We start from the raw sequence: 24,368 nt of genomic DNA on the forward strand, positions 1-24,368 counted from the left end.
GTGGGTTTGTTCCAAGCAGTCATCAACCACCTCAACACAACTGTGAGCTTTCTATCATCACTGGGGTTCACTTTTAATACACTTAAGTCACACCTCACTCCTTTGCAGACACTTCCACTTATCTTAGCTTTTCTGGATATGGTAAAGTTTCATGCTTCTTCCCTAGAGCAGAGAGTCCAATACAATTCAGTCTATGATTCCAATGTTTCAGCCTTGGTCCTGGATCTCATTGCAAATGAATGGTGACCAAACATCCTAGGTGGCACTTATGGGCTCTGCAGTGCCCATCCAAATCTCAGTAGGCACAGCATCAAGTTAATATGATAGATTGTATCCATATTTAAGAGGAGACTGCAAAATATCTAAAGCAGTGGCTAAGGGACCACAATTCGATCAGCGGCAAGCGCCTTTCCTTACCTACATGTAGCTGACAGTAGTCACTGATGCATCACTACTGGAACAGGGAGGCCATCTAGGAGAGGTTAAGATCAGAGCCTTCTGATCTCTGGTGGAGGCTTAACCCCACCTTAAACTGTTGGAGTATAGGGTGATTAACTTGCTGTTGATGGCCTTCCTACTTACCATCAGAGGAAGTCTGGTGCATGTGCTCATGGATAACACCACCACCATGTGGTACAGCAATAAGTGGGGCAGGCTAGGTTTGTAGGCCCTGTGTCAAGAGACTCTGTGCCTTTGGAAGTTGCTGCACTGCCAAGGAATTTCTCTATTGGTAAATCTCCTGGTGGGATTGTTAAATGCCAGGGCTTAGTAAATCACGAATGGAAATTACACCTAGAAACGGCATAGGGGGTCTTTCAGCAGTGGAGAAAACCCTGGTTCAACATTTTCACCACTGACGAGAGTGCGCATTGTTAGCGCTTTAATGCATTGGAGTTTCCAAATCAGCTCTCTCTTGGAGACACCTTCAATCTGGAGTGGAACTCAGGGCTCTTGTATGCCTTTCTGCTATTGCTTCTCCAGCCCAGAGTTCTGAAGAATATCAGGAATGCCTGAGGCCACTCATTCTAGGGGCAACAGATTGGGCTTGGAGAGTCTGCTACCCAGAACTTCTGGGCATGAACATCTGTCCTTCTATCAATCTGCCACTTCAGGAGGATTGTCTGTCGCAGTAGCAGGGTAGAGTGCTGCACCCAGGCCTGCACAATCTGCATTTCCCTAATGTGTTTCTCACCTTGTGAGGTGTCCCTGTACAAAATCAGTATACATCAGTCATTGGTACAAATTTGATGTGGCACCCAGCAAATTGACTCTAATAGAAGAACAGTTGTCTGAAGTTTTGTTGTGTGTTGTCTCCCAAGCCCAGCAAGGACTTGCTTTGGGCACTGTTAGGGGTACTTTTTAACTTTTTCAGCTTTTCTGTGGTTTCAGGATTAGCCTTTGGTATTTAAATTACCTATTACAATTAGATTTTTTGAAAGGTTTGTAACATTTGTTTCTGTAAAAACCCTTTGTGATGCCTCAAACGGACCTGAACTCAGTCTTCACTTTTTTGATGTACACCCTTTTGGGCAGCTGCACAGTTGCGAGCTGCAGGCTCTTTTTGTTAGTCGACCTAATCTTACTTTCTTCTCAGAAAACCTGAGCTTCCTTTCTACTGAAAGTGGTTACTCCTTTCCACGATGGGTAGGCTATCACGCTTCTGGCATTCTTTGCCTCACCTCATCCCTCTAAGGAGGAACAATGACTCCATTGTTTATACCCCAACAAGGCACTAAGGGCCAGATGTAGGTAGACATTTACCGACCGGTAACGGCCGATTCGGCCGTTACCGACCAGTAAATGGCTATTCTGGATGTAGGTGGCGTATTTTACCGATTCGGTAAATTTACCGAATCGGTATTTTTACCGATTCGGTAATTTTGAAATGTAGGTGGGACTCTTCTGAGTCCCACAGGCCTTACTGAATCGGTATTTTACCACCCAATCCAATTGGGTGGTAAAATACCGATTCCAGGTGTGCATGCACATGTGTGCATGCACACCTATGGCATGTGACAGACGGACATGCCCTTAGGGCATGTCTGTGTGCCACATGTCACACATGCCTTAAATCGGGGTGCTAGAGGGTGTCCAAGTGAAACCCCCTGCACCCTTGCAAAATTCGGTATTTACTGAATCGGTAAACACCGATTCGGTAATGCCCATTGATTCCTATGGGCTTCAATGCCCATAGGAATCAATGGGCATTACCGAATCGGTATTTACCGATTCGGTAAATAGCGATTCTTACAGAATCGGTAATTCAATTACTGATTCTTTCTACATCTCCCCCTTCCATTTTACCGATTCATACATACCGAATCGGTAAAATTCGGTATTTATGAATCGGTAAAATTAACTTACCTACATCTGGCCCTAAGCTTTTATATTGATCGTACCAAGGGACATTGAGTGGTAAATCAGCTGTTTGTCAGGTTTTCCAGAGCAAAGGGCAAGGCAGTGTAAACAAGGAACATCTCTCAATGGATTGTTCCCTGAATTGGACCGGCTACACAACGGGGAAGAAGTAGCCTCCACAAGGCTTGCGGTCTTACTCCACCATGGCTAAAGCTGCTACCACTGTGTTAGCATATGGCGTTCTTGCGCCTGACATGTGTCAGGGGGCTGCATGGGTGTCCGTACTAATCTTCAGAAAGCACTACTGTTTGACCAGTCAGAGCAGTTGATAGGGCCATTTTGCCTGCTTGCTCCCGCAGAACGTTTTGGTCTGAGTCAGTCGACAGACCCACCACCTTTAAAAGTACTGCTATGATATCTATTCACCAAGTGAGAAATCTGTGGTCAGAAGTAGCCATCAAAAGAACAAGTTACTTAGCTTTGGTAATAATCTTTCTGATGAATTCTCTAACTGTAGAGTCCAAACTTATCCTCACGCATCTCCATTCTGTGAACAGGACTCTTTTCACACATAAAAATGTCACAAACCTAGAGATTTGCACAGTGGTCATGCCAAACTGTTTAAGGGCTCTGCGTCCAAGGGCACAGACAGCCTAGAAAGCAATGACTTTGGTGTCCTTGGGTCACACTTATACACTTCTGGAGAGTAACAACTTTGGCATGCAGCCTCACAGCGCCACCTAGCAGCATGCGAGAGTCCTGCTTTTTAAGTTTTCAGATCCAGTCTCACATCTGGGGAATATTCACAAGGTGAGGAATCTGTGGTTATATAGGGTATCCACCTGATAGATTGTTACCAAAGGTAACATCCATAGTTCTTCCATGCAGCTTGACTTCTACAACACAGGCAACTACCCCTACCTAAAGACTATGGGCCTGATTTAGATCTTGACGACGGGTTACTTCATCACAGCGGTGACAGGTACCCCGTCCACCAAAATATAAATCCCATAGAATATAATGGGATTTATATTCCAGTGGATGGGATATCCGTCACCGTTGTGACGACGTAACCCATCCCGAGATCTAATTTAGGTACTATGTATCTGAAAATTAACCTTGTGTCATACCTTTTTCCGTTGGACACATTTCAGATGTCTCTATCTCCCTTTCATCAATTTGTTTCTTTCTGTCTTTCTCTGTTTATGGACGAGTAGCTGGAGGGGGAGAAGGCCTTGGTTCTGGAGCAGAAACGGGAGCTCGACCAAGAGCGTGCAACCGTAAAGGAAAAGATATCTCAATTGGAGCAGGAAGTGACACGTATTTCTGCTGAGAAGCAAGGGGTTGAGCAGAGCTGGTGCATCGCTGAGGAAAAACGAGAGAAACAGGCGGAACAGTTGGCAATGGTCCATAAAGAGAAAGGCCAGCTCCATGACCAGATTACCCAGGTAAGAGGAAATCTACAGAATTAGAGGCTTTCCTGTGATCCAAATCCTGTCCATTGTTTTAAGCAAAAATACAATACATGCTCTAAGGCATAATGTATGTTATGGACACCCTTGAAAAGGTTTTTTGAAAATTACTTCACTGCTTACTGTTGCCAGTCTCTTGAGCTGAATGATGGCCTCTAAACAGAAAGCCAAGCGCTGAATACCAACTCTGTGCTGGGGATGTTGGTTGAGCTTTCTGAGGATTGTAGCCGTAGGTGCAAGGGCAATGAAGAGCATTTCACTTTCCATGTTGACAATAGATGTATAGATATGTGGTACAATAATCTCATTTAGGAACTGGCCAGTCCCAGGTGTTAACTGAAATTTCATTTCTGTACTAAGCGTGAAAAGATTTACATTGGCAAAAAGGCATTTACAGGAGCAGTTGGGAAAGGGTCCCGTCCACCTTGTTATTTTAAAATACATTTGTGGGCAGATTGATTTTAGAAAGACGTGTCCTGATGTAAAAGTTCTGACCGAGAACAGAAGGATAGAGGTCAGTTAGCAGACATTGCTTGTGAAGCAGTTCAGAAAGTCTACCCACCTATTGCTTCTCCCTTGCAAATGCACTACAGTTAATGACTATGAAGGTTCATTTGCACATTCCCATGGTAAGGTAACATCTTACTTGGTTGTCACTGAGAGTCTCACTGAGGACAACAAAAACAGATAAGTGAGAATGCTTGAATTAATCTTAGTCATTGATAATTAACCCTGGTCACATCCACGTCCATAGTTTGTTTTCCCACTATGCCATTCTACAAAGAGACCAGCCCAATACAAAACGGCCTTGACCCTGCGCCAATAGGAACAGTTCAGCTGGCATTGCCAAACCAAGTAACTTTAGATGTGCCCACAAGGAACCTTAGACTGGTTTCAGTCTATTTTGCCTCACAAGGGGATGATAGCTTATTTATGTGAGTCTGGAACCCACATTTGGGCAAAGCTGTCACTCACCCTGAGGTCTGTTACTGGGGGTGAGTGTCTGAAAAAGTGTCAGCGCTGTCCATCATCTCTTTGTGTTTGCTTTACTCACCCTGAGGAAAACAAAAAGAAGATCAGTGGAATATGTAAATGAATCTGGGCAACTGGTAATTGCTTGGGTCACATCCCAGTCCACCTTTTCATGCTCACAGTGCCATTTAAGACAGTGACTAGCCATGGGCAAATTAGCCTTGGACCTTCTCCACTAAAAACAGTTCAGCCCAAACTGTCAGGTTATGGCCTCCCATATGGAGTCAGACTCTGTTTGAGGGGCCAAAGGGCAAGCCAGGCTACTGAGCTTCAGTTAGAGGCCTGTGTTCGTTTCCCTCTGATGTCCCGTGGTCTGCCCTAGTATGGCTTGGTAAACTGTTCCAAGTGCAAGCCCTTCAGCAGTTGACTCTCAGTGTTAGTGATGGCAAGCAATGGTAGACTTCTCAGAGAGGTAGTGAGAGTGTTGAAACTCAGAACTCAACAATTTCCCAGCAGTGCAATAACTGCTTTTCGACCCCAATGCTTTACTTTATAAAAGAACACTTAAAACAAAATATCTCACAAAAAATATCTAAAAGACACAGTCTAGGAAACTGGTATTAGTGTTCTGATTCTAATTGCAGATTTTCCAGACGTCAGACTGGATCCTGAAATGTTTAAGCAGTACCTCTGCTTGCCTGTAGGTGGTGCTATGTGGGTTTGCACTGGTGCTCAGTTCTGGAAATAATGTGCAGTACCAATATAGATGCATTCTAGGTACAGGTCAAAAATTGCAACACTGAACAGGCACTGGATTCTGGAATAATGGACCAGTTGCCTGCCAGGGAAAGGAGCAGTAGGATTAAGGCTGTGCCTTCCCCCCGCCTCAGGATGAGGATCAGCCTTCTGAGGAAGCTGATTGTGGGCCTAAAGAAGGAACTGTCCTAGAAGAGCTTGAGCCTGATCAGGTTGAGTTTCTTGGGACAGGGGGACATTCCAGGGCAGATCTGAGGCAGGCGCAGTTGGACTGCCCTTCTCTTGAACCCTTCAGACAGCAAGCTGCTGCTGACGCTGCTGGGAATGCTAGTGGAACCCATACAGTTTATTGGGTTGAAGGGCTCCTGTATTCAGAGGCTAGAGACCCCAAGCCTGGTGCTTCCAGGAGGTTGGTCCTACCTTTGGCATTCAGGGGCTTCCTTTTGACACTAGCCCATGATATTCCCCTTGCAGGACATCTTGGCCAGAACAAAACTTGGGACAGGCTTGTCCCTCACTTTCACTGGCCCCCACATGTCAGAAGACACCAAGGAGTTTTGTCGCTCCTGTGTAACCTGCCAAGCCAGTGGCAAAGCAGGTGGCACTGCAAAGGCCCCCTTATACAACTACCTGTGGTGGGGGTTCACTTTGAAAGAGTTGAGATTGACATTGTTGGACCAATGAACCCCCAAACAGCCTCAGGACACGGGTTTATTCTGGTGGTAGTGGATCATGCCACCAGATACCCAGAAGCTATTCCCCTTAGGACCACTACAGCACCTGTTGTGGCAAGAGCCCTCCTGGGAGTTTTCTCAAGAGTGGGTTTCCCTAAGGAGGATAGAGGTGCAAACTTCATGTCCAGTTACTTGACTGCAATGTGGAAGGAGTGTGGAGTGAACTATAGGTTCACCACACCCTATCACCCACGATGCAATGGTCTAGTTGAAAGATTCAACAAGACCTTAAAGGGTATGATTAAGGGTCTCCCAGAAAAGCTCAGTTGGAGATGGCATATCCTGCTACCCTGCCTTTTGTTTGCTTGCAGAGAGGTTCCTCAGAAGGGGGTTGGCTACAGCACTTTTGAACTTTTGTTTGGGCATCCTGTAAGAGGACCCCTTTGTCTGGTGAAGGAAGGATGGGAGTTACCTCTCAATCTTCCCAAACAAAACATTGTGGACTATGTACTTGATCTCCGCTCCAGGATGGCTGAGTACATGAAAAAGGCATCCAAAAACCTTTAGGTTAGCCAGGAATTGCAAAAGCCCTGGCATGACCAAAAGGCTGTACTGACTGTTTACCAGCCAGGACAGAAAGTGTGGGTGGTGGAGCCTGTGGCCCAAACAGCTCTCCAAGACAAGTGGAGTGGACCCCACACTATAGTTGAACAGAAGGGAAAATTCACCTATTTGGTTGATCTAGGAACTCCCAGGAGCCCCCACTGGGTGCTTCATGTCAACAGACTTAAACCATATGTTGACAGGGCAGACATAGGCTTGCTCATGGCTACTGATGAAGGACAGGAGGAAGAGAGTGACCCTCTCCCAGACCTGCTCTCTCAGAACTCTGACGATGGCTCAGTTGATGGTGTAGCCTTGGCAGGCAGCCTCACTGACCAGCAGCAGAGTGACTGTAAACACGCTCTGCTGACATACAAACATATGTTTTCACTGACTCCAAGTTAGACTCCCTGGTGCACTCCTGAAGTGGCAGTCTGCCTGTTAAAAGTAAGATTTACAGGCAACCTGATCATGTCAGGGACTGTATCAGGACAGAAGTCCAGAAGATGTTGGAATTGGGAGTAATTGAACCTTCAGATAGCCCTTGGGCTAGTCCAGTAATCCTGGTGCCAAAACCTCACACCCAAGATGGTAAGAGAGAGATGCGGTTTTGTGTAGACTACAGAGGCCTCAATGGTGTCACTAAGAAAGATTCCCATCCAATACCCAGAGCAGATGAGCTCATAGATAAGTTGGCCTCTGCCAAATATCTGAGCACATTTAATCTGACAGCTGGCTACTGGCAAATCAGGTTAGCTGAGGAGGCCAAGCCAAAGACAGCATTTTCTACCCCTGGTGGACATTATCAGTTTGTGGTAATGCCCTTTGGTTTGAAAAATGCACCCGCCACGTTTCAAAGGTTGGTGAACAAAGTCTTAACAGGCATGGATGACTACAGTGCAGCTTTTCTTGATGATATTGCTGTCTTTAGCTCCACTTGGGAAGATCGCTTGATCCACCTGAAAAATGTTTTGGAGGCCCTGCAAAAGGCAGGCCTAACTATCAAGGCTACCAAGTGCCAGATAGGGCAGAGTCAGGTTGTGTATCTGGGCCAACATGTAGGTGGAGGCCAGCTTCAACCATTACAGAGCAAAATCCAGACCATAATGAACTGGGTTGCTCCAACCACCCAGACTCAGGTCAGCGCTTTCTTGGGCCTGAATGGGTACTATAGATTTGTCAAGGGGTATGGTTCCATTGTGACACCCCTGAATGAGTTAACTTCTAAAAGAATGCCTAAGAAATTTCAGTGGACAGTCAGCTGTCAAAAGGCATTTGATGACCTGAAGCAGGCCATGTGCACTGCTCCCATTCTGCAAAGTCCAAACTACTCCAAAGAATTCATTGTTCAAACAGATGCTTCTGAGTTGGAGGTAGGGGTTGTACTATCACAATTGAATGAAGAAGGTCAAGACCAGCCGGTAGCTTTTATTAGCAGAAGGCTGACCCCTAGAGAGAAACGTTGGTCAGCTATTGAGAGGGAGTCCTTTGCTGTGGTTTGGACCCTGACAAAGCTGAGGCCATACTTGTTTGGCACTTACTTCACAGTTCAGACAGACCCTAAGCCCCTCTTGTGGCTAAAACAGATGAAGGGTGAAAATCCCAAATGCTCAGGTGGTCCATTTCCCTACAGGGGATGGAATTTACAGTGGAACATTGACCTGGGAGTAACCATGCCAATGCAGATGGACTCTCCAAATACTTCATGTGAAGACTCAACTGATCATGGTTAGTTTAATGTCCCTGCATTTGGGGGGGGGGGGGGTGTAGGGAGAGTAGGGTCTGCTTCCTATGGTTACCCCCACTTTTTGCTGTGATTCTCTGGTTTTTCGACTTTAGTGTGGCTGTGGACCTGCTAATCAGGCTGTTCTCTCTCTAAATTTATACCATGTACTTTAGGTACATACCAGATTGCTTACTGGGTCACCCCCTTGTGAGCCCCTGTATAGTGTACCCTAGGTACCCAGGGCATAGGTGCACCCAAGGCCTACCAGGGGCTGCAGCATGCTTTGTGCCACCCCTGGTTAGCCTTCCAAACTGACACCACAGGTCTGTTCTTACAGCCTGGGTAAGGTGGTGTAATCACCCCTTAGTTAGATATAGTATACCTATATCTATATACATATGTAGACACATATACACCTATAAGCTACTCCTAAGGCAGACCTCGGCAATCCTGGAGGGAGAGTGCTTGGTTTTATGTGAGAGGGTGCCCTAGCATGAACTGGGCTCCTCTGCAGCTTTCGGAACCATCTCCTTATAGCTGTTCTATGATATAACCATACCATATACTCTTAAGTGCATTAATATCCTAGCAGTTAATGCTAATTTTGGTTTGGCTTTATCAAAACATGTTGTGTAAGGTGTTAAACACTTTGGAATACTACCCCCCACCAGTTCTGTCATCGGGGGTAGCATTCCACCCTTCTAGAGGGAGAAGAGATGTAGTTACTGGTTTACCCGGTTAAAGGTAAACAGAGCCTCAGCATCACAAAATGGATGCTGCTGCCACAAACACGAGTCTGCCCTCCTGCTGCTGGACGAAACTCCGGCAGGGGAGGCCTGGACAATAGATTTCCTGCCCAGGGAGGCGCTGGCATCTCCCCAGACAGGCTCTTTGTGTATTGGAGCAGGGAGGGCTGCATTCATTGAATGCTTTCCAGACACTGCCTGGGGCACACTAGGTGCTCCATTCATTTCCCAGTTCAAACCGGTTGCTGGGGCACTCAGCCCCAGCTCTGGCGCGAAACTGGACAAAGGGGAAGGGGTGTAACCAACCCCACCCCAGGTCCACCCATAGGAGGGACCTTAAAGTTAGTCCAACCCCTAAACTTAGTATAAGTATAGGATTCCAGTCCCTAGGACTTTAGATTACCCTGGACGAAACTCTGAAACATATATCCTGGACCTTCAACATTCCATTTCGACTGGAAGACGGAAGACATCTCCCTTGTGGTCAAGGAGTGACCACCCTGTTCAAACAGGCACCAACAGCAACTTTGCTGGTCTGCATTTTCGAGGCTGCCGCCAGATCCCTAAGAATCTGCGACACAGGACACGGACTTCCAGACATCTCTGACCCCGACCTTCGCTCACAGCAAAGCTGAGACCCGTGGCGGACACGAGAGACGTGGGACCGGAACTCCTGGACATCCTGCATTTTGCCAGCTGCACCTTCTTCCCGAGGTATCCCCAAGTTGTGCATTGGGGTGCTTGAAACCCCAGCACCTTTTGCACCGAAGTTCAGAGGGCCACACTCCACGAGTGTCCCGTGGGCCCGCTTTGTGCATTTCCCTCTACGCGTCTTTGTGGTTCCTAGTCTGAGGTGCCGGGTTTTTAGGAACCCGGTGGTGCCAGGGGATAACACCCGAAGACCTCTGAGTTCTCCCTGTTCCGGACCACAGAAACCAAGAGTCTTCTGGGTGAAGTCAGAGATCGAATTTTATTGGCTGCAACCAAGTAACAAGCGTCCTAGAATTACAACAGCACAGGTCGTAAGTTCTCAGGAGACTGTTCGTTTTTACAGAGCAAGCCTTCTCCTTATATACAGAAATAACAGCTGTAGGCAAGAATTCTTGAGTTTACGATATGGTCATATACATATTTCCAAAATAAGGCAAAAAGCACAGTCATGTCGGCCAACCCACATATTTTAGATGTCCAGTTTGTGATGGATTACCCAGCCAGGCCCAGAATTCCCATCAGATATCGATGAAACCCCAATAAAATCGGGCACCTCCTTGCTGTAAAACTGGCCATAAACAAGAAACATGGACAGGTGTATGTTTGTAGAAAACATGGTCTGTATGTAGTGAATGGTTTATGGCATGTTGTGCATTGATGCTATCTTTCTCGGCCACTGGGCGAGGAGCTTCCCAAACAGGTTTGGCTGGAGGCAATGGAGTCAGTTTGGCCAGGTCACGGGGAAGTCAGCTAAGGTGGACGTGTCTTTTCAGATCAAGCTCGACCTCAATCAATTAACTATATGAGGGCAAGCCATAAGATGGATGCCTGTTCACAAAATGGAATCCGAGGGTTCAGAACGGAAATCATGATTAAAGGGAGTTAGCATCGCCCAATCACGACGCAAATGCATAGGGATAATGTCCTAATCATTACCGGTCTGCCGATACCACATTCGTCATGGTACGATGATATTTTGTGACACGAGTGTTGGACCTCGGGACCATATTACAGCAGGGTCCAGAATTTCAGAACCACAGACCCTCCTTTTGCCCTCATATTAGGCAATAACTCATGCTAATCTGAGTCCAAATCTGTATTCATGAATTCATGGAGATGCTGCTGTAGCATCATTCTGTTGGTCAATTCGTCCTTTGACACAGGCTTCCTTACACATGAAGTAGCACAGAGGCCACATATTGCAGGAGCGCACTGCACAAACAGGCAGAACATAAACAGAATGGCTAAGATCATCCCAATAAAGATCAGAGTTTTCCATCCCCAGGCAGAGATCAGTTCCCAGAACCACCCTAGTAAGGACCAGTCCCCTTTATCCACATGAATGGAATCAGATATTTTGTGCAGTTTGGAGATGGCCTGGTACACTGTCGGAGCATTATCAGGGATGAAAATGCAGCAACTGGATTGGATCACCCTACACACACCATCACGGTCTGCAAGTATGACATCTAGGGCGACCCTATTCTGAAGAGTCATAAGTCTGTCCGATTGAAGCTCAGCTGTCAAGTTACTAAGGGCGCCGGCCGTTTCGGTCACGGCAGACTCGACTATCCTCGTTCACTGGCGAATGTTCCTGCTGTTCACCATTGGCCCCCAAAAAGGCAGAAAACCTTTTGCGAAGTCCCCAAACTCTTGACCCGCAGTGTCGTCTTGACTCACGACACCCCTAACTGTCCTTGTCCGATGGTAATCTGCCCCGGCCGTGTAGGTGGGTGGCAGCAGAAACGAGATGAAGCATGTGCCCGAGAAGTCAGGGGGCAACCATGTGTATGCTTTGTCATGGCAGATGAAGTATGTACCCTTAGCAGCTAAGAATGGAGGGGAAGTTCGGGAGGCAAACACATATGTTTCCGTGCATACGCTCTTCCCCAACTGTGCTTTGGGATCCCTGCCAATACCTTGCAGACCTAGGTGACCTCGGTGGGGTACTATCCAAACCGGGGAGGATTTCTTTGTTTTCTGGCTCTTACTCAAGGAAATCCCATACTGGGTGATGTTCCATCTACTGTACGGGGTAAACTCATCTTTGGGAATCGTTCGATACGTGTCGATATCCCTGCTCATATTCCTTATTCCTGCCACTAGTGCCTTGTTGCTGGAATTGCTCCCTGTGGGACGTGGGGGGTATGGCTCTATAGCAAACAGGAACATTGTCTGGAAAGCCCACAGAGAACCATAGTAACTGAATGGCAGGACGAAGTAAGGGATGCCCTTATCTGTTGTGTGCGGCATAAGTCCACAGATCCAACAGTTCGACGTGTTCATTATAGACTGGTGCTGGTGTAGGAGCTGGATGAATGAGTTATTTACAAATTCTAGTCTTCGGGCAGACTCGTGTTCAGGTAGAGGGTGAAAGGAGTGTGGGGAACTGTAGGAGGAGGTGTGGGCTGAGTGTTATTTACAAAGGTAACTTGAAATGTGAATAAAGTATAGCCAATCAAGAACATCATTATGCTACACAACATTAAAATACATATTATCAAGAATCTTCTTTTGGCCATCACAGTGCATATGTTCTTTTTAAAGTTCGTGGGTCTAGCAGGTCTCTCTACCCTTGGAAACTCCATCCTCTAGTTGCTGCCCGCGGTGGGAGATTGATTCTGCCAAGGAGTGCTCTCTGTTCAGTCCGGGGTAATTCCCTCAGACCAACCAGAACCGTTGACCTAAACGTCCCCAGCTGCACTCCCCAGACTATCAACCGCGACCCTAGCAGCAGAACCGGATGGCGGTTCGAAAATCAAAAATGAGCAAGTTCCCGGGGCGAGAGAGCTGTAAAATCAAAAATAGTTCTTGGGGGGGGGAAACCTTATAAGCTTGCTTTTATTAGTTCGTGTTTCTTGACCTTAGATTATACCGTTGTTTCCCTGGTATGGTGTGGTCTTCAAACAATGTTTCAGGTTTTGTACTGTCCAACTGTATTGACGGTGGCACAAATCCTTGCAGAATACGATCACTCTCCTTTTCGGTACCAGTTCCTTTCAATCGTGCATCGCTGAAGAGTGCAAAGCGTGGTACGGACTCGGTCTCAGAGTCAGCGATTCCCTCCTGGACCCACCGGTCATATGGAAGGGGCAGCGGGACCCGTTTACAGTGGGCGCCGTGCACCCAATGTTTTTTCCCGTGGACACGTACTGCAGAGCGGGTAGATAGCAGGACCTGGAAAGGTCCGGTCCAGCGAGGCTCCTCGTTCTTGGTTCGCCTGAAGTTCCAGACTAGGACCCAGGAGCCAGGTTCAATGGCGTGGCCTGGATCGTCAGACGCCGGTGGAGAGGAGCTGTGGACCTGTTGGTGTAAAACACGCAATTTAGTTGTCAATTCGTGCAAATAGTCAAGCAGTACAGGGTGCTCTATTTCGCTTAGTCTCTTGGGCCTTGGCACACCCCAGATGTTGGCTGGGCGGCCAAACACAATTTCATGGGGGCTAAGTCCTAGTCTGGAATGGACAGTCATTCTGGTGGACAGGAGGGCTAAAGGCAGGGCGTCAGGCCATTTGAGACCTGTGCTGGCTTGGATCTTGGCTAGTTTGAGTTTTAGGGTGCCGTTGTAGCATTCCACTAAACCAGCTGATTGGGGATGATTTGCAGCGTGGAACTTCTGGTGTATGCCTAGACACTCACACACTCTCTTCATCACCCGTCCCACGAATTCACTTCCATTATCACTCCAGACAATTCTAGGCATACCATACCTAGGGAAGAATTCCTTGACCAGGGCTTTGGCAGTCGACAAGGCAGTGTTGTCTTTAAGGGGGTACGCTTCCACCCACCTGGAGAAGGCGCAAACAACAACAAGCACGTATTTCAGATTGTTGCACCTCTCCATGTGGATGAAATCGAGCTACAAAACCTCGAACGGATACGTTGGAGGTGCAAAATGACCAGCTGGAGTTGGGGTTCCCCTACCGGGATTGTACTTCAAACACACCATACAGTTCCTGACCAAATTCTCTGCGCATTTCGGGATACCATTATTCTGCCATACTGGGGCCAACAACTTGCAGATTCCTTTCGCACTAATGTGGGCCATTCCATGGGCCATTGTCACTACTGCAAGCACATATGCGTCGGGTAACAGCCATCGTTGATGCTCTGACAATTCGACCCAACAACCATTCGCATCCAATTTACCCTGGCTTTCTCTCCATACATTCACCTCTTCCTCAGTGGCATCAGATTGTATAGACTTCACACTTTCAATCGTGTCCTCACACATACCTACATCGGCAATCCATCTCGCAGGACCTACAACATACATTCGACTCATGGTGTTTCTTGCGGTCTCTTTCGCAACTTCGTCTGCAAATGCATTCCCAACACCAACATCATCTTGAATCTTTCTGTGTGCACTGCATTTTACGATCGCAACTTGTAGTGGCAAGGTCAGTGACTCAAGAAGCTCGTTAACTAGCTGACCATGTTGGATCCTTGCTCCATGTGACGTCAGGAACCCACGTTCACGCCACAACCTTCCAAAACTATGGGCCACGCCAAAGGGGTATTGGCTATCAGTATATACATTCACTCGCTTTCTTTTTGCCAATACACACGCTCTTGTAAGTGCAACCAACTCGGCTGCTTGCGCGGAGTTGTGGGGGATGCGTGCGGCCTCTACAATCGTGTGCAATGTTGTTACAGCATATGCTGCAGTGGTATCACCATTTGACAACTTGAAGCATGAACCATCAACCCATAAATTATCATTACATTCAGAAAGGGGAGTGTCCTGCAAGTCTACTCTCCCTTTTGTCTCTTCTTCTGTCCTAAAGCAGCAATCATGTCTTTCAACCTCATCTGTCTCTGCCGGGATGGGCAATAACGTAGCGGGGTTGAGTGTATCACACCTCTTTATGTGTATATGACTTGCTAATAGTGTCAGCTCATAACTGGACAGTCGAGCACTAGTTAAATGCTGTGTCTTCGTTCTGTTTAGTAAAATGTCTACTGCGTGTGGGACCATTACGATCAGAGTATTATTCATGACTAACCCAGCAGACTGTCGAATACAGACAGCTGTTGCAGCGGTGGCCCTCAAGCAACTTGGTAATGCCTTAGCTACAGGATCTATAGTCGCTGAGAAATACGCGCATGGACGCTCTTTGTCCCCAAAGTATTGTGTCAGGACTGATAATGCGCAACCTTCCTTCTCATGGACATATAATGTAAAAGGCTTACTGTAGTCGGGGTTGCCCAACACAGGAGCCGAACACAATGCATCACGCAACTCGTGGAAACTTTTCTGACAATCTTCAGACCAAGGCATAGGGTCGGGTGTGTCTTTACAGATTAGTGCCAGCAAAGGTTTAGCCAGCAGTGAGAAATTCGGTATCCATTGTCAACAGTACGATGTAATGCCCAAGAAGGCACGCACTTCTCTCTGTGTCCTTGGGGCACTCAGTCTTGCAATTGCCTGTATTCTTTCTGGGGTCAGTCTCCTTACCTCCTTCGATAAGATGTGACCTAAGTAGGTCACTTCTTGTCGACAAAATTGCAGTTTCGAAAGAGAGACTTTATGCTTCATGTCACATAAATGACGCAACAACGACAGTGTGGCTAGCTTGCAAATCTCTTCAGTATCTGCAGCGATCAGCAAATCGTCTACGTACTGAATCAGAGTCGCACCATCAGGTAGATCAATCGTGTCAAGTTGTGTTTTCAGAGCCTGACTGAATATCGATGGGCTTTCACAGTAGCCCTGAGGAGCGCGTTTGAAGCGGAAGCTTCGTCCTCCTAAATTGAAGCCAAAAATATCCCTGCTCTCCTCAGCAATCGGGATGCTGAAGAAAGCGTTCTTCAGGTCAATCACCGAAAACCAAGTGGCTGAAGCTGGAACCATTGTCAATAAGGCAGTAATGTCGGGAACAACTGGAAACTGTGGTACAACAATCTTATTCACTTCTCTGAGATCAATCACAAATCTGTACACAGGTGGCTGCGAAGGATCAGTACGTTTTAAAACTGGCAGAATAGGACTGTTACAAATGTTTCCTGTCGTCTCTTCAATGACATCTTTCTCAATCAGATCGTAAATGATCTCTAACAATGCCTTTTCACATTCGCTAGAGATCTTGTATTGGGGAATACGTGGCAACCTAACATTGGCTTTCAATGTGATGACATACGGTGCTATCTCCAAACGACCTACATCATTAGAACCAGTAGCCCAAAGTATATCTGGAAGAGATGACAATTCAGTTGAAATATTTTCCTTTGACAGATACATCGGGGAAACCACTTTCTTGCCAAGGGTGAGTTGTACTCCCGAAGGAGAACAGTACAAAGTTGCATATAATCTTTTTAACAAATCCAAACCTAGCAAATTTTTGCCACAACCTGTTGTAAGAATGAGGGGTGCTTCTAATTCGCATGGGCCAACAGAAAGGGGCATAGGACTAGAGATCGGGTTTCTAACCGGGGCACCAGAAAAACCTACTGAAACATTCATTTCGCCAGACAAAGGTGCGCCAGGAAGTTTTGAGTGCTTAATCGAACTTTTTGTAGCACCAGTATCCAGCAGAAAAGGTTCTGACACTCCTGATGTAATCACCTCAACATAAGGTCCATTCTGATCTACTGGAACTGAAACAACTCCCTCTCTTTGTCCATGGCTGTCCTAACAATTATTACCCTCATTCTCGTTTTCTGCGTAATAGTCATCAGCATAGTACGGAGCTGACCTAGAGGACGCATTATTCTGTTGATCAAAGCTATTCATAGAATTCTGAGGCAGGAAAGAAGTAGTATTCTGGGGGAAATTTCCATGGCCCCTACCCCTAGGAGCCTGTTGAACACCTCTACCCCTTGCACCGGAAACACCATTTAGACGTCGTGCCAGAGCTGGAGAATTATTCTTGAAATGACCCTCTTCTTTGCAATAGGCACACTGATTCGGACCATACGATAAACGTTGATGAGAAAACTCGTTTCCTTGCGGGTTTCTCGAATACTGCTGTGGTTGCTGATAATTGGGCTGACTAGGAGTGCGAGGCGGATAGGCTTGCTGGAGAAGAACTTTAGTTTTTAAATCTTTAGTCTTTTTGTCTGCCTTATCTAGCTCATCTTTGCGCCTATTTTCGTAGTACTGGGCTGTGGCTAAAATCTGCGCTGACGTGGAAGTAGACCAAGCACTCTCTGCATCTTTCAGTTTGTTACATAGTTCAGGAAGCAGATTATGTACGAATTTGTCTACAAACAATCTTTGGCCACCCTCGGTAGCCATATCCTAATCTCGTGAAAAAGTCAGACACATTCTCATCTTTCTTCTGCTTGCACGCAGACAACTTATCCCAATTTACGCGCAATTCAGGCATTAAAGTTTTCATATACGTGATAATTCTACCAGGAAGTTCAGCTACCAAAGGCTCAGGTTTAGAACCACCAACTTGTCTAGCATCTGCAGCAGTAATATTAGCCCACGTGTCACCTAGTTCTTGATCATGATCTGCATGACGAATCTTACTCCACAAGGGCTGTGGAACAACATTCCCAAACAACATGTCTACATCCGCTAAATTCATTATACACGAGCTTGCAGTCTGAGATAACTCCTTATAATACCCTGCTGGATTTTTGCGAGGATCAGGTAATGTCTGCTTGAGTGCTAAAACTTCAGATCTTTTCCAGGGGACATGTACCCAAACACGCTGGAAATGTGGTGGAACTGGTGGATTTGCATTCGCATCACCTTCCCTCCAAACTGGAGGAACCTCTCTCATGGGGTACTGTCGCGGCTTTTTCCTACCTGACATGTCATCCTCATACAGTGATCTAGAGACGTTTCCCTTACTCCTATAGGATAACAACAAGTCTATTGCTTTTTCGACATCGGCACCTACAATCATTCCTTCATAGAACTTAAAAAGCATACGGAATAATTCCTTCATTTTGCGTTTTGGATCATTCGTCTCCAAATCTTCGCAAAGATATACACACATCTCTTCGAATACATAGCTCTGAGTGGGTGCATCCCATTGTCGGAAGACTTCCATAACAGACTGAACGTCATATTTTACAGTGTCGGTAACCCATTTTCGTGCTAACTCATTCAGCACTTCCCTTTCCTCGTAATCAGGCAGTTGACTACGCAACTGTCTACGTCCTGTTTTAGGGGTCGTTTTAGGCGAGCCGAAGAAAGGTGAGAACAGACCAGTGACAGTACTTGCCACTCTCTGTCGAACAGAAGGAGAAGCTTGCGGAGAGGCAGATGTGCCGGAAAAGACAGGCTGATGCAAAGAGGAAGTCGAGGCAATAGCAGAGGAAGTCGAGGCAGTAGCAGAAGTAGTATCATGATAAACAGTTGGAGCAGTAGGCAAAGTTGTAGAAGAAACAGATGGAGTATGTAGCAAAGGCGGCGGCCCTTGAGAAGGCTGCGCCGGAGAAGTAGGAACCAGCTGAAGAGGAGCTGGTGCTTGTGCAAGAGCTGCATTTCGTGCGCCGGGGCGCGGTATAACGAAACGCTTCGGGGGTCCAACAATACTCGATGTGTATGGGGGTGGTGAATTCAATAAATGGGACATTAATGAATCTTTCTCGGATGTTCTCTTCGAACCTTGTCCTTCATGTGGCAACATTGGGTAGCATTTATCTACTGCTAACTTCTTGCTTCTGAGCTTTTGCTCACTTTCCTGCTCTTCCTCATTGTCCCTGTATGCAATGGCAGCTTGCACCATTGACATACCTCTTTTATTTTTCTTAGCTAATTTTATTTCTTTCTGTTTGGCTTCTTTGCGCCATAAGCGAAAAGAGTCAAACATCGCCGGCCGGGCTTTCTTCTTAAACAGTTTGACCTCGAGGTTATCTAAAATTTCTGCGTCAAAGCTACCATATTGGGGCCATTTTAAAACACCATCCTTTCTGGTGTACTTTATCCATACCTCATTATATGTGATAGGGCCTACTCCGTGCTTTATTTAAAGTTCATATGTTGGAGTTCCAATAGGAGGAACCGGACAAGAATCCTCTAATCTGGAGTCCTTACTACAACCAAGACAAAACAAGTTTCCAAGTCTGCTAAGACCAGGCATCTTTGCTCACTAGTCTAGCTTCAAACTTCAAAGGATTATCGAATATGATATGTTCGTGAATACACGAATCCCTTGGTTTTGGCGCTTGCAAGTTCCAAACAAGGTGTATCTCAAGGATACCAAAACTAAGAACAAACTAAGGACTGGGAGACGCTCCACTTATACTTAACTGAAGTATTGAAGATCGATGACGTCACCAGAAGACTCGTCTATCGTTTTGCTCTACCAAGGATCACTGGGTCCAAAACAGGGCGATAGTCAGGGCAGCAGTCCTTTGTAGCCGTCGGGACGCGGGGAACCTCGCAGCAAAGACCTTCGGAACCACGTCGACATACAGGGGTTGCTGAAGTGGCTGGCCGTCCTCTGGAATTTTCACACGAAGCTCCTCACGAACATCTGGCTTGGACCGTCACCGCTTGATACCGCCCCGAGTTGGGCGCCAACTGAGGTGCCGGGTTTTTAGGAACCCGGTGGTGCCAGGGGATAACACCCGAAGACCTCTGAGTTCTCCCTGTTCCGGACCACAGAAACCAAGAGTCTTCTAGGTGAAGTCAGAGATCGAGTTTTATTGGCTGCAACCAAGTAACAAGCGTCCTAGAATTACAACAGCACAGGTCGTAAGTTCTCAGGAGACTGTTCGTTTTTACAGAACCAGCCTTCTCCTTATATACAGAAATAACAGCTGTAGGCAAGAATTCTTTAGTTTACGATATGGTCATATACATATTTCCAAAATAAGGCAAAAAGCACAGTCATGTCGGCCAACCCATATTTTAGATGTCCAGTTTGTGATGGATTACCCAGCCAGGCCCAGAATTCCCATCAGATATCGATGAAACCCCAATAAAATCGGGCACCTCCTTGCTGTAAAACTGGCCATAAACAAGAAACATGGACAGGTGTATGTTTGTAGAAAACATGGTCTGTATGTAGTGAATGGTTTATGGCATGTTGTGCATTGATGCTATCTTTCTCGGCCACTGGACGAGGAGCTGCCCAAACAGGTTTGGCTGGAGGCAATGGAGGCCAGGTCACGGGGAAGTCAGCTAAGGTGGACGTGTCTTTTCAGATCAAGCTCGACCTCAATCAATTGACTATATGAGGGCAAGCCGTAAGATGGATGCCTGTTCACAAAATGGAATCCGAGGGTTCAGAACGGAAATCATGATTAAAGGGAGTTACCATCGCCCAATCACTACACAAATGCATAGGGATAATTTCCTAATCATTACCGGTCTGCCGATACCACATTCGTCATGGTACGATGATATTTTGTGACACGAGTGTTGGACCTCGGGACCATATTACAGCAGGGTCCAGAATTTCAGAACCACAAGTCCGTTGGCTAGTGAGCCCGCAGGAAGACCACTCTTGAAACTACTTTACTTTCCTGGTTGCTCCAGGCTTGCTCCAGCTTCTCTTCGAAGGAGAAGCGCCCCAGACCTGCTGGTCTGCACCGAAGCCAATCTCGACATCTTGCGTGGATTGCGTTTCCCGAGGCTTGTTGGGTCCAATCCTGATACCGACACCGCAGTCAACTAGATCCTTCGTGGGACAGCTCGAGTCCAGCTCCTGGTCGTCGTGGCTGAAGAGACAAACTTCACCTTTTCACCTGAAATCACCCGACATCTGGTGGCATCTTTCTATTGCCGCCCTGGTCACTGGCTAGTGGCCCAGACTCTGTCTCCTCTGCTTTCAGATTCTTCAGATCTTCGATCCACCTGGACACTTTTCCTCTGGTCGCCTGCAGCACTTTTTCGCAGCTCTCCATTGGAATCGACGACGAAACCCGACACCAAAAGAAACCTATGCACCCGGCTTCCGTGGGTGAGGTAACACGAGTACTCTGGTAGTCTTAATGGTATTGGCCCTCCAAGTGTAAGTCAAAAAGGGTTCCATCGTAGTTATCCTACAAGTGTCCTTAAATTGTAAATTTGTAACTTGTTTGTTTCCCATGAAAAGTCAATGGTAACCCGCGGCTGTGTTTAGACACTGCACGCATCTCCCATGGGCCTCCTGCATCCTAACCCTTGGTTGCTCTGAGAAGACCCAGCGATTCCACAGGCCCTAGGCCTGCTTTCTATTCCTCATGTGGTTCTTATACCACTATTTTAGTATATGGCTTGTGAGGCCCCTAGGGCCAAACGTATACTGTGCAACTTATTGTATGCTAATTAGGTTCCTTGTATTGTACTTTTACCTCTGACCTCATAAAGAGTCCAGAGGGGTTGTGTTTAAAATAAATACATATATATTTGATATATACCTTGTGTGGTGTGCTTTCATTTGTTACTCAAGGGATTATAATTGGTAAAACAACTAGCTTAATTCGCTATCTGAAGTCTTAGACTGAAGACTGCTCGCCACTGCTACCCCTAGGATAGCTTTCTATAAGGTTGACTTTACAACCATCATCAATAAGGGTCGATTGGACTGGTGCAAGGTGCCCACTAGAAATAGTGGACAACATATACCAGCCCAACTTCTCACACTGAGTTCCCATACCAACTCAGATTCCACATTGGCCAGTGTACCATGAAGAAAAAAGGTATGATGACCTCAGGGATAGAATTTGTCTTCAAACCTCTACTGATTCTGACCTTGTTTCACCCCAAACTCCTGCCCCTGAAGAAAGTGCTTCCTTTGTAATGGTAATACTTAGGGCGGCCAAGGTTCTCAAACTTTACCTCCCCACCTTAGACATCAAAACCATACGTCCTGATTGAAGTACTCTAACTGGAGCAAACCACTATTGTGCCCCCTACTACCTTTCAATAATACACTCCCTGATACCCTTCTAGGGGCCTTGGCCAAACATTGTTTTGGTCCCCAGTAAATCATCAAATCCCGAGGCAGCACTGGCCTGCAGCACATATTGTGCCACCCTTAGAGATCATGTACCTTAAGACACACGCTGCCATTGCAGGCTGCATGTTTTGGTGCCGAGAAAAGTGAAGAGTCCACAAAGCACACATACCCAACAAGAAAAAACTGTGTTCACACATACCTGTGTGCCATGCCTGCAACCCACTGCCTATGGCACAGGTAAGACACCCCTCTACCTGGGGGCACTATACCACAGGCGAGGGTAAATTGGCATGAGCACTGTATCCCATACAGTGTCTAAGTCCATTCATAGACATTGCAGGGTGCAGTAAAGCCATAAAACGTTTATGGTCTTGAGTTTGTCATTACGAGCTCCATAGCACCAAAATGGCTTTACTGAACTCTGTGAAGTTTGTGTTAGCAAACTTCTCAGCATAGTAAACCCACATTGATGGCAGTGTGGGATTTATTATACCATGCACTCAGAGGTCATCTTAGAGATGCCCCGTGTTAAACGACAAGCCTCTGGTGGGTTACCTGATTTGTAATCATCAGCCTGCCACCACACCACATTTTTCTGGACCTCTGGGCCCAGAAACAAAGCCTTTCCTGGGCGGAGGTGGTCACACCTCCCCCAGGACAGGAAGCGCCATCTGTGCTTCAAAGGTCTTGCTGTCTTTGTAACACAAACCCCAGCATCTCCTGCTATCAGAAGCAGGCCTCCTTTCTGTCTCACTCCCTTTTCAGCAGGAGGACAGGCGGGACAATTTAGAACAGCCCAGAAGTTGTGCCCAGCTTTGCCAACCTCTCCCATCAGAAGGGAGATGCAAGGTGAAGCCCACTCTTCAGTGCCACTCTCCAATCAGTGTTATAGATTGTGCCTACTCCCCCACGTCGGGTGAGCACACCAAGAGTGTAGTTACCCTAAGGTCAGTAGTCCATTGGCTTCTGACCTCAAGTCCCCTAAAACTCGCCCTAAATACTGTATTTAGGGGAGCCCTGAACCCAGATGGCAGATTCCAACAATGCCCGAGATCCTGCGCCTAAAGTCACCTTGTGCTGCAGCGAACGACCTTCAGAACCCCTGGGAGGACTGACTGCCTTCAACAAAGACTGTATCTCCTGTGACCAGCAGCTCTGTTCAAAAGAACCTCCGAAGCAAGACTCCGAGCCTGGTGAAGACAGAGAAACCTGACACCTGGAACCACACTGCACCAACCGCATGAGTCAGAGTGGCCTACCCGTCCTAGCGAGGTCCCCCAGCACTCTAGATCGGAGTCCACTGTGGGTTGACCCCTCCAGGACCCCAGACGTCACCTGCAGCCTCTGCACCAAGACCCCCCTAAGTATGAGTGGCCCAGGAAGGTGAAATCTGACCTCAAAAGACACCCCTGCATCCAGCCGCCCTGCAGCGGCCAGGACAGCTGACTTCGGAGCACAGGGTTCACGGTTCTATCCTCGGCTCCGGCGGCAGCTCAGCTCAGAACCATGTGACCCTGGGTAATAGCTCACTTAATTTCCAAACGGCCTCTAGTGCCAATGAGACAAGTAAGGGTGAGTAGTTCGCACTTTACAAATACAGATTTACCTTTGCTCCCTGGAGAAGAGGACCTGAGGGCACCCACATTCACGAACCCCCCAACTTACCTGCCCAGCCGTTGGTTCCTCCTGCAAGACTTCCTGGACCAAGCCTGTAGCTAAAAACCAAACCCGGCAATCCCCATTGTAGACAACAGGGCACCCAACGCCAAAACAGCACCCTGCACCCAGCCACCCCAGTGGGTGTACCTTGTTTGCTAACTTAAACCCCTCTTTGCCCTGAGCTTAATTCCAGGAGCTTGGCTCCCACAACCTTGTGGTCTACTCGTGAGCAGCCATCAACTGGAGCCCTGATTGGATAACATTGGGCCTCAGCACTCCTCATCCGGCCGCCCTAGTGCCACTGAGGGTGGTTTTTGATTACATCCTTGATCCTGATGGATCCTTTGTTCTAACCCCAAAACGATAACCCCATTTTTCTCCACAGGATTGGATTGACTTTTTTCCTGTGAAAAACTTAAGTGTTGAGGGTGTTTTGTACGGAAACCTAAGAAACTGTGTTTTGATAAAAACTTTTTTTACTCACCTTCTATCCAGAAAATGTACCTGTGTGATATCTAGGCATATCACACTGACTAGAAAAAGTTATCTAAAAAGTAACTTAAAAAGTAATCACAAAGTAACTTAAAAGTAATTTCAACTGTTTCTGAACATTTGACCTACCTGTATCTACATTCAACTGTATTATCAGAAAAGTACTATTTGTACTTACCTGCACCAAGTTTGGCTTGGTTCTAAAAATAAAATACACCAAAGACATATTTTTATACAAAACACTTGGTCAGAGTTCAGTCTTTTAGTGTGTGAAATAATTTCTTGCCTGAATGAATACTATAAATGCTTAACCCTACCCTCTGATAAAGCCTTAGTGCTCGCCCACACTAC

The 24,368-nt window shown here is 46.8% G+C and overlaps 1 protein-coding gene across 1 annotated transcript in view; it reads left to right on the forward strand.

The window, feature by feature from the left end:
* The window catches only part of CROCC2 (ciliary rootlet coiled-coil, rootletin family member 2), a 1,620,686-nt gene that overhangs the window by 642,488 nt on the left and 953,830 nt on the right, over positions 1–24,368 (forward strand). Inside the window, exon 17 of the mRNA XM_086944022.1 lies at positions 3,576–3,806. Within this exon, the coding sequence (XP_086800148.1) occupies positions 3,576–3,806 (231 nt within the window). The remainder of the gene's footprint in view (positions 1–3,575; positions 3,807–24,368) is intronic.

The sequence above is a fragment of the Lissotriton vulgaris genome, chromosome 11 (assembly GCF_964263255.1).
Source record: "Lissotriton vulgaris chromosome 11, aLisVul1.2, whole genome shotgun sequence".
NCBI lineage: Eukaryota > Metazoa > Chordata > Amphibia > Caudata > Salamandridae > Lissotriton > Lissotriton vulgaris.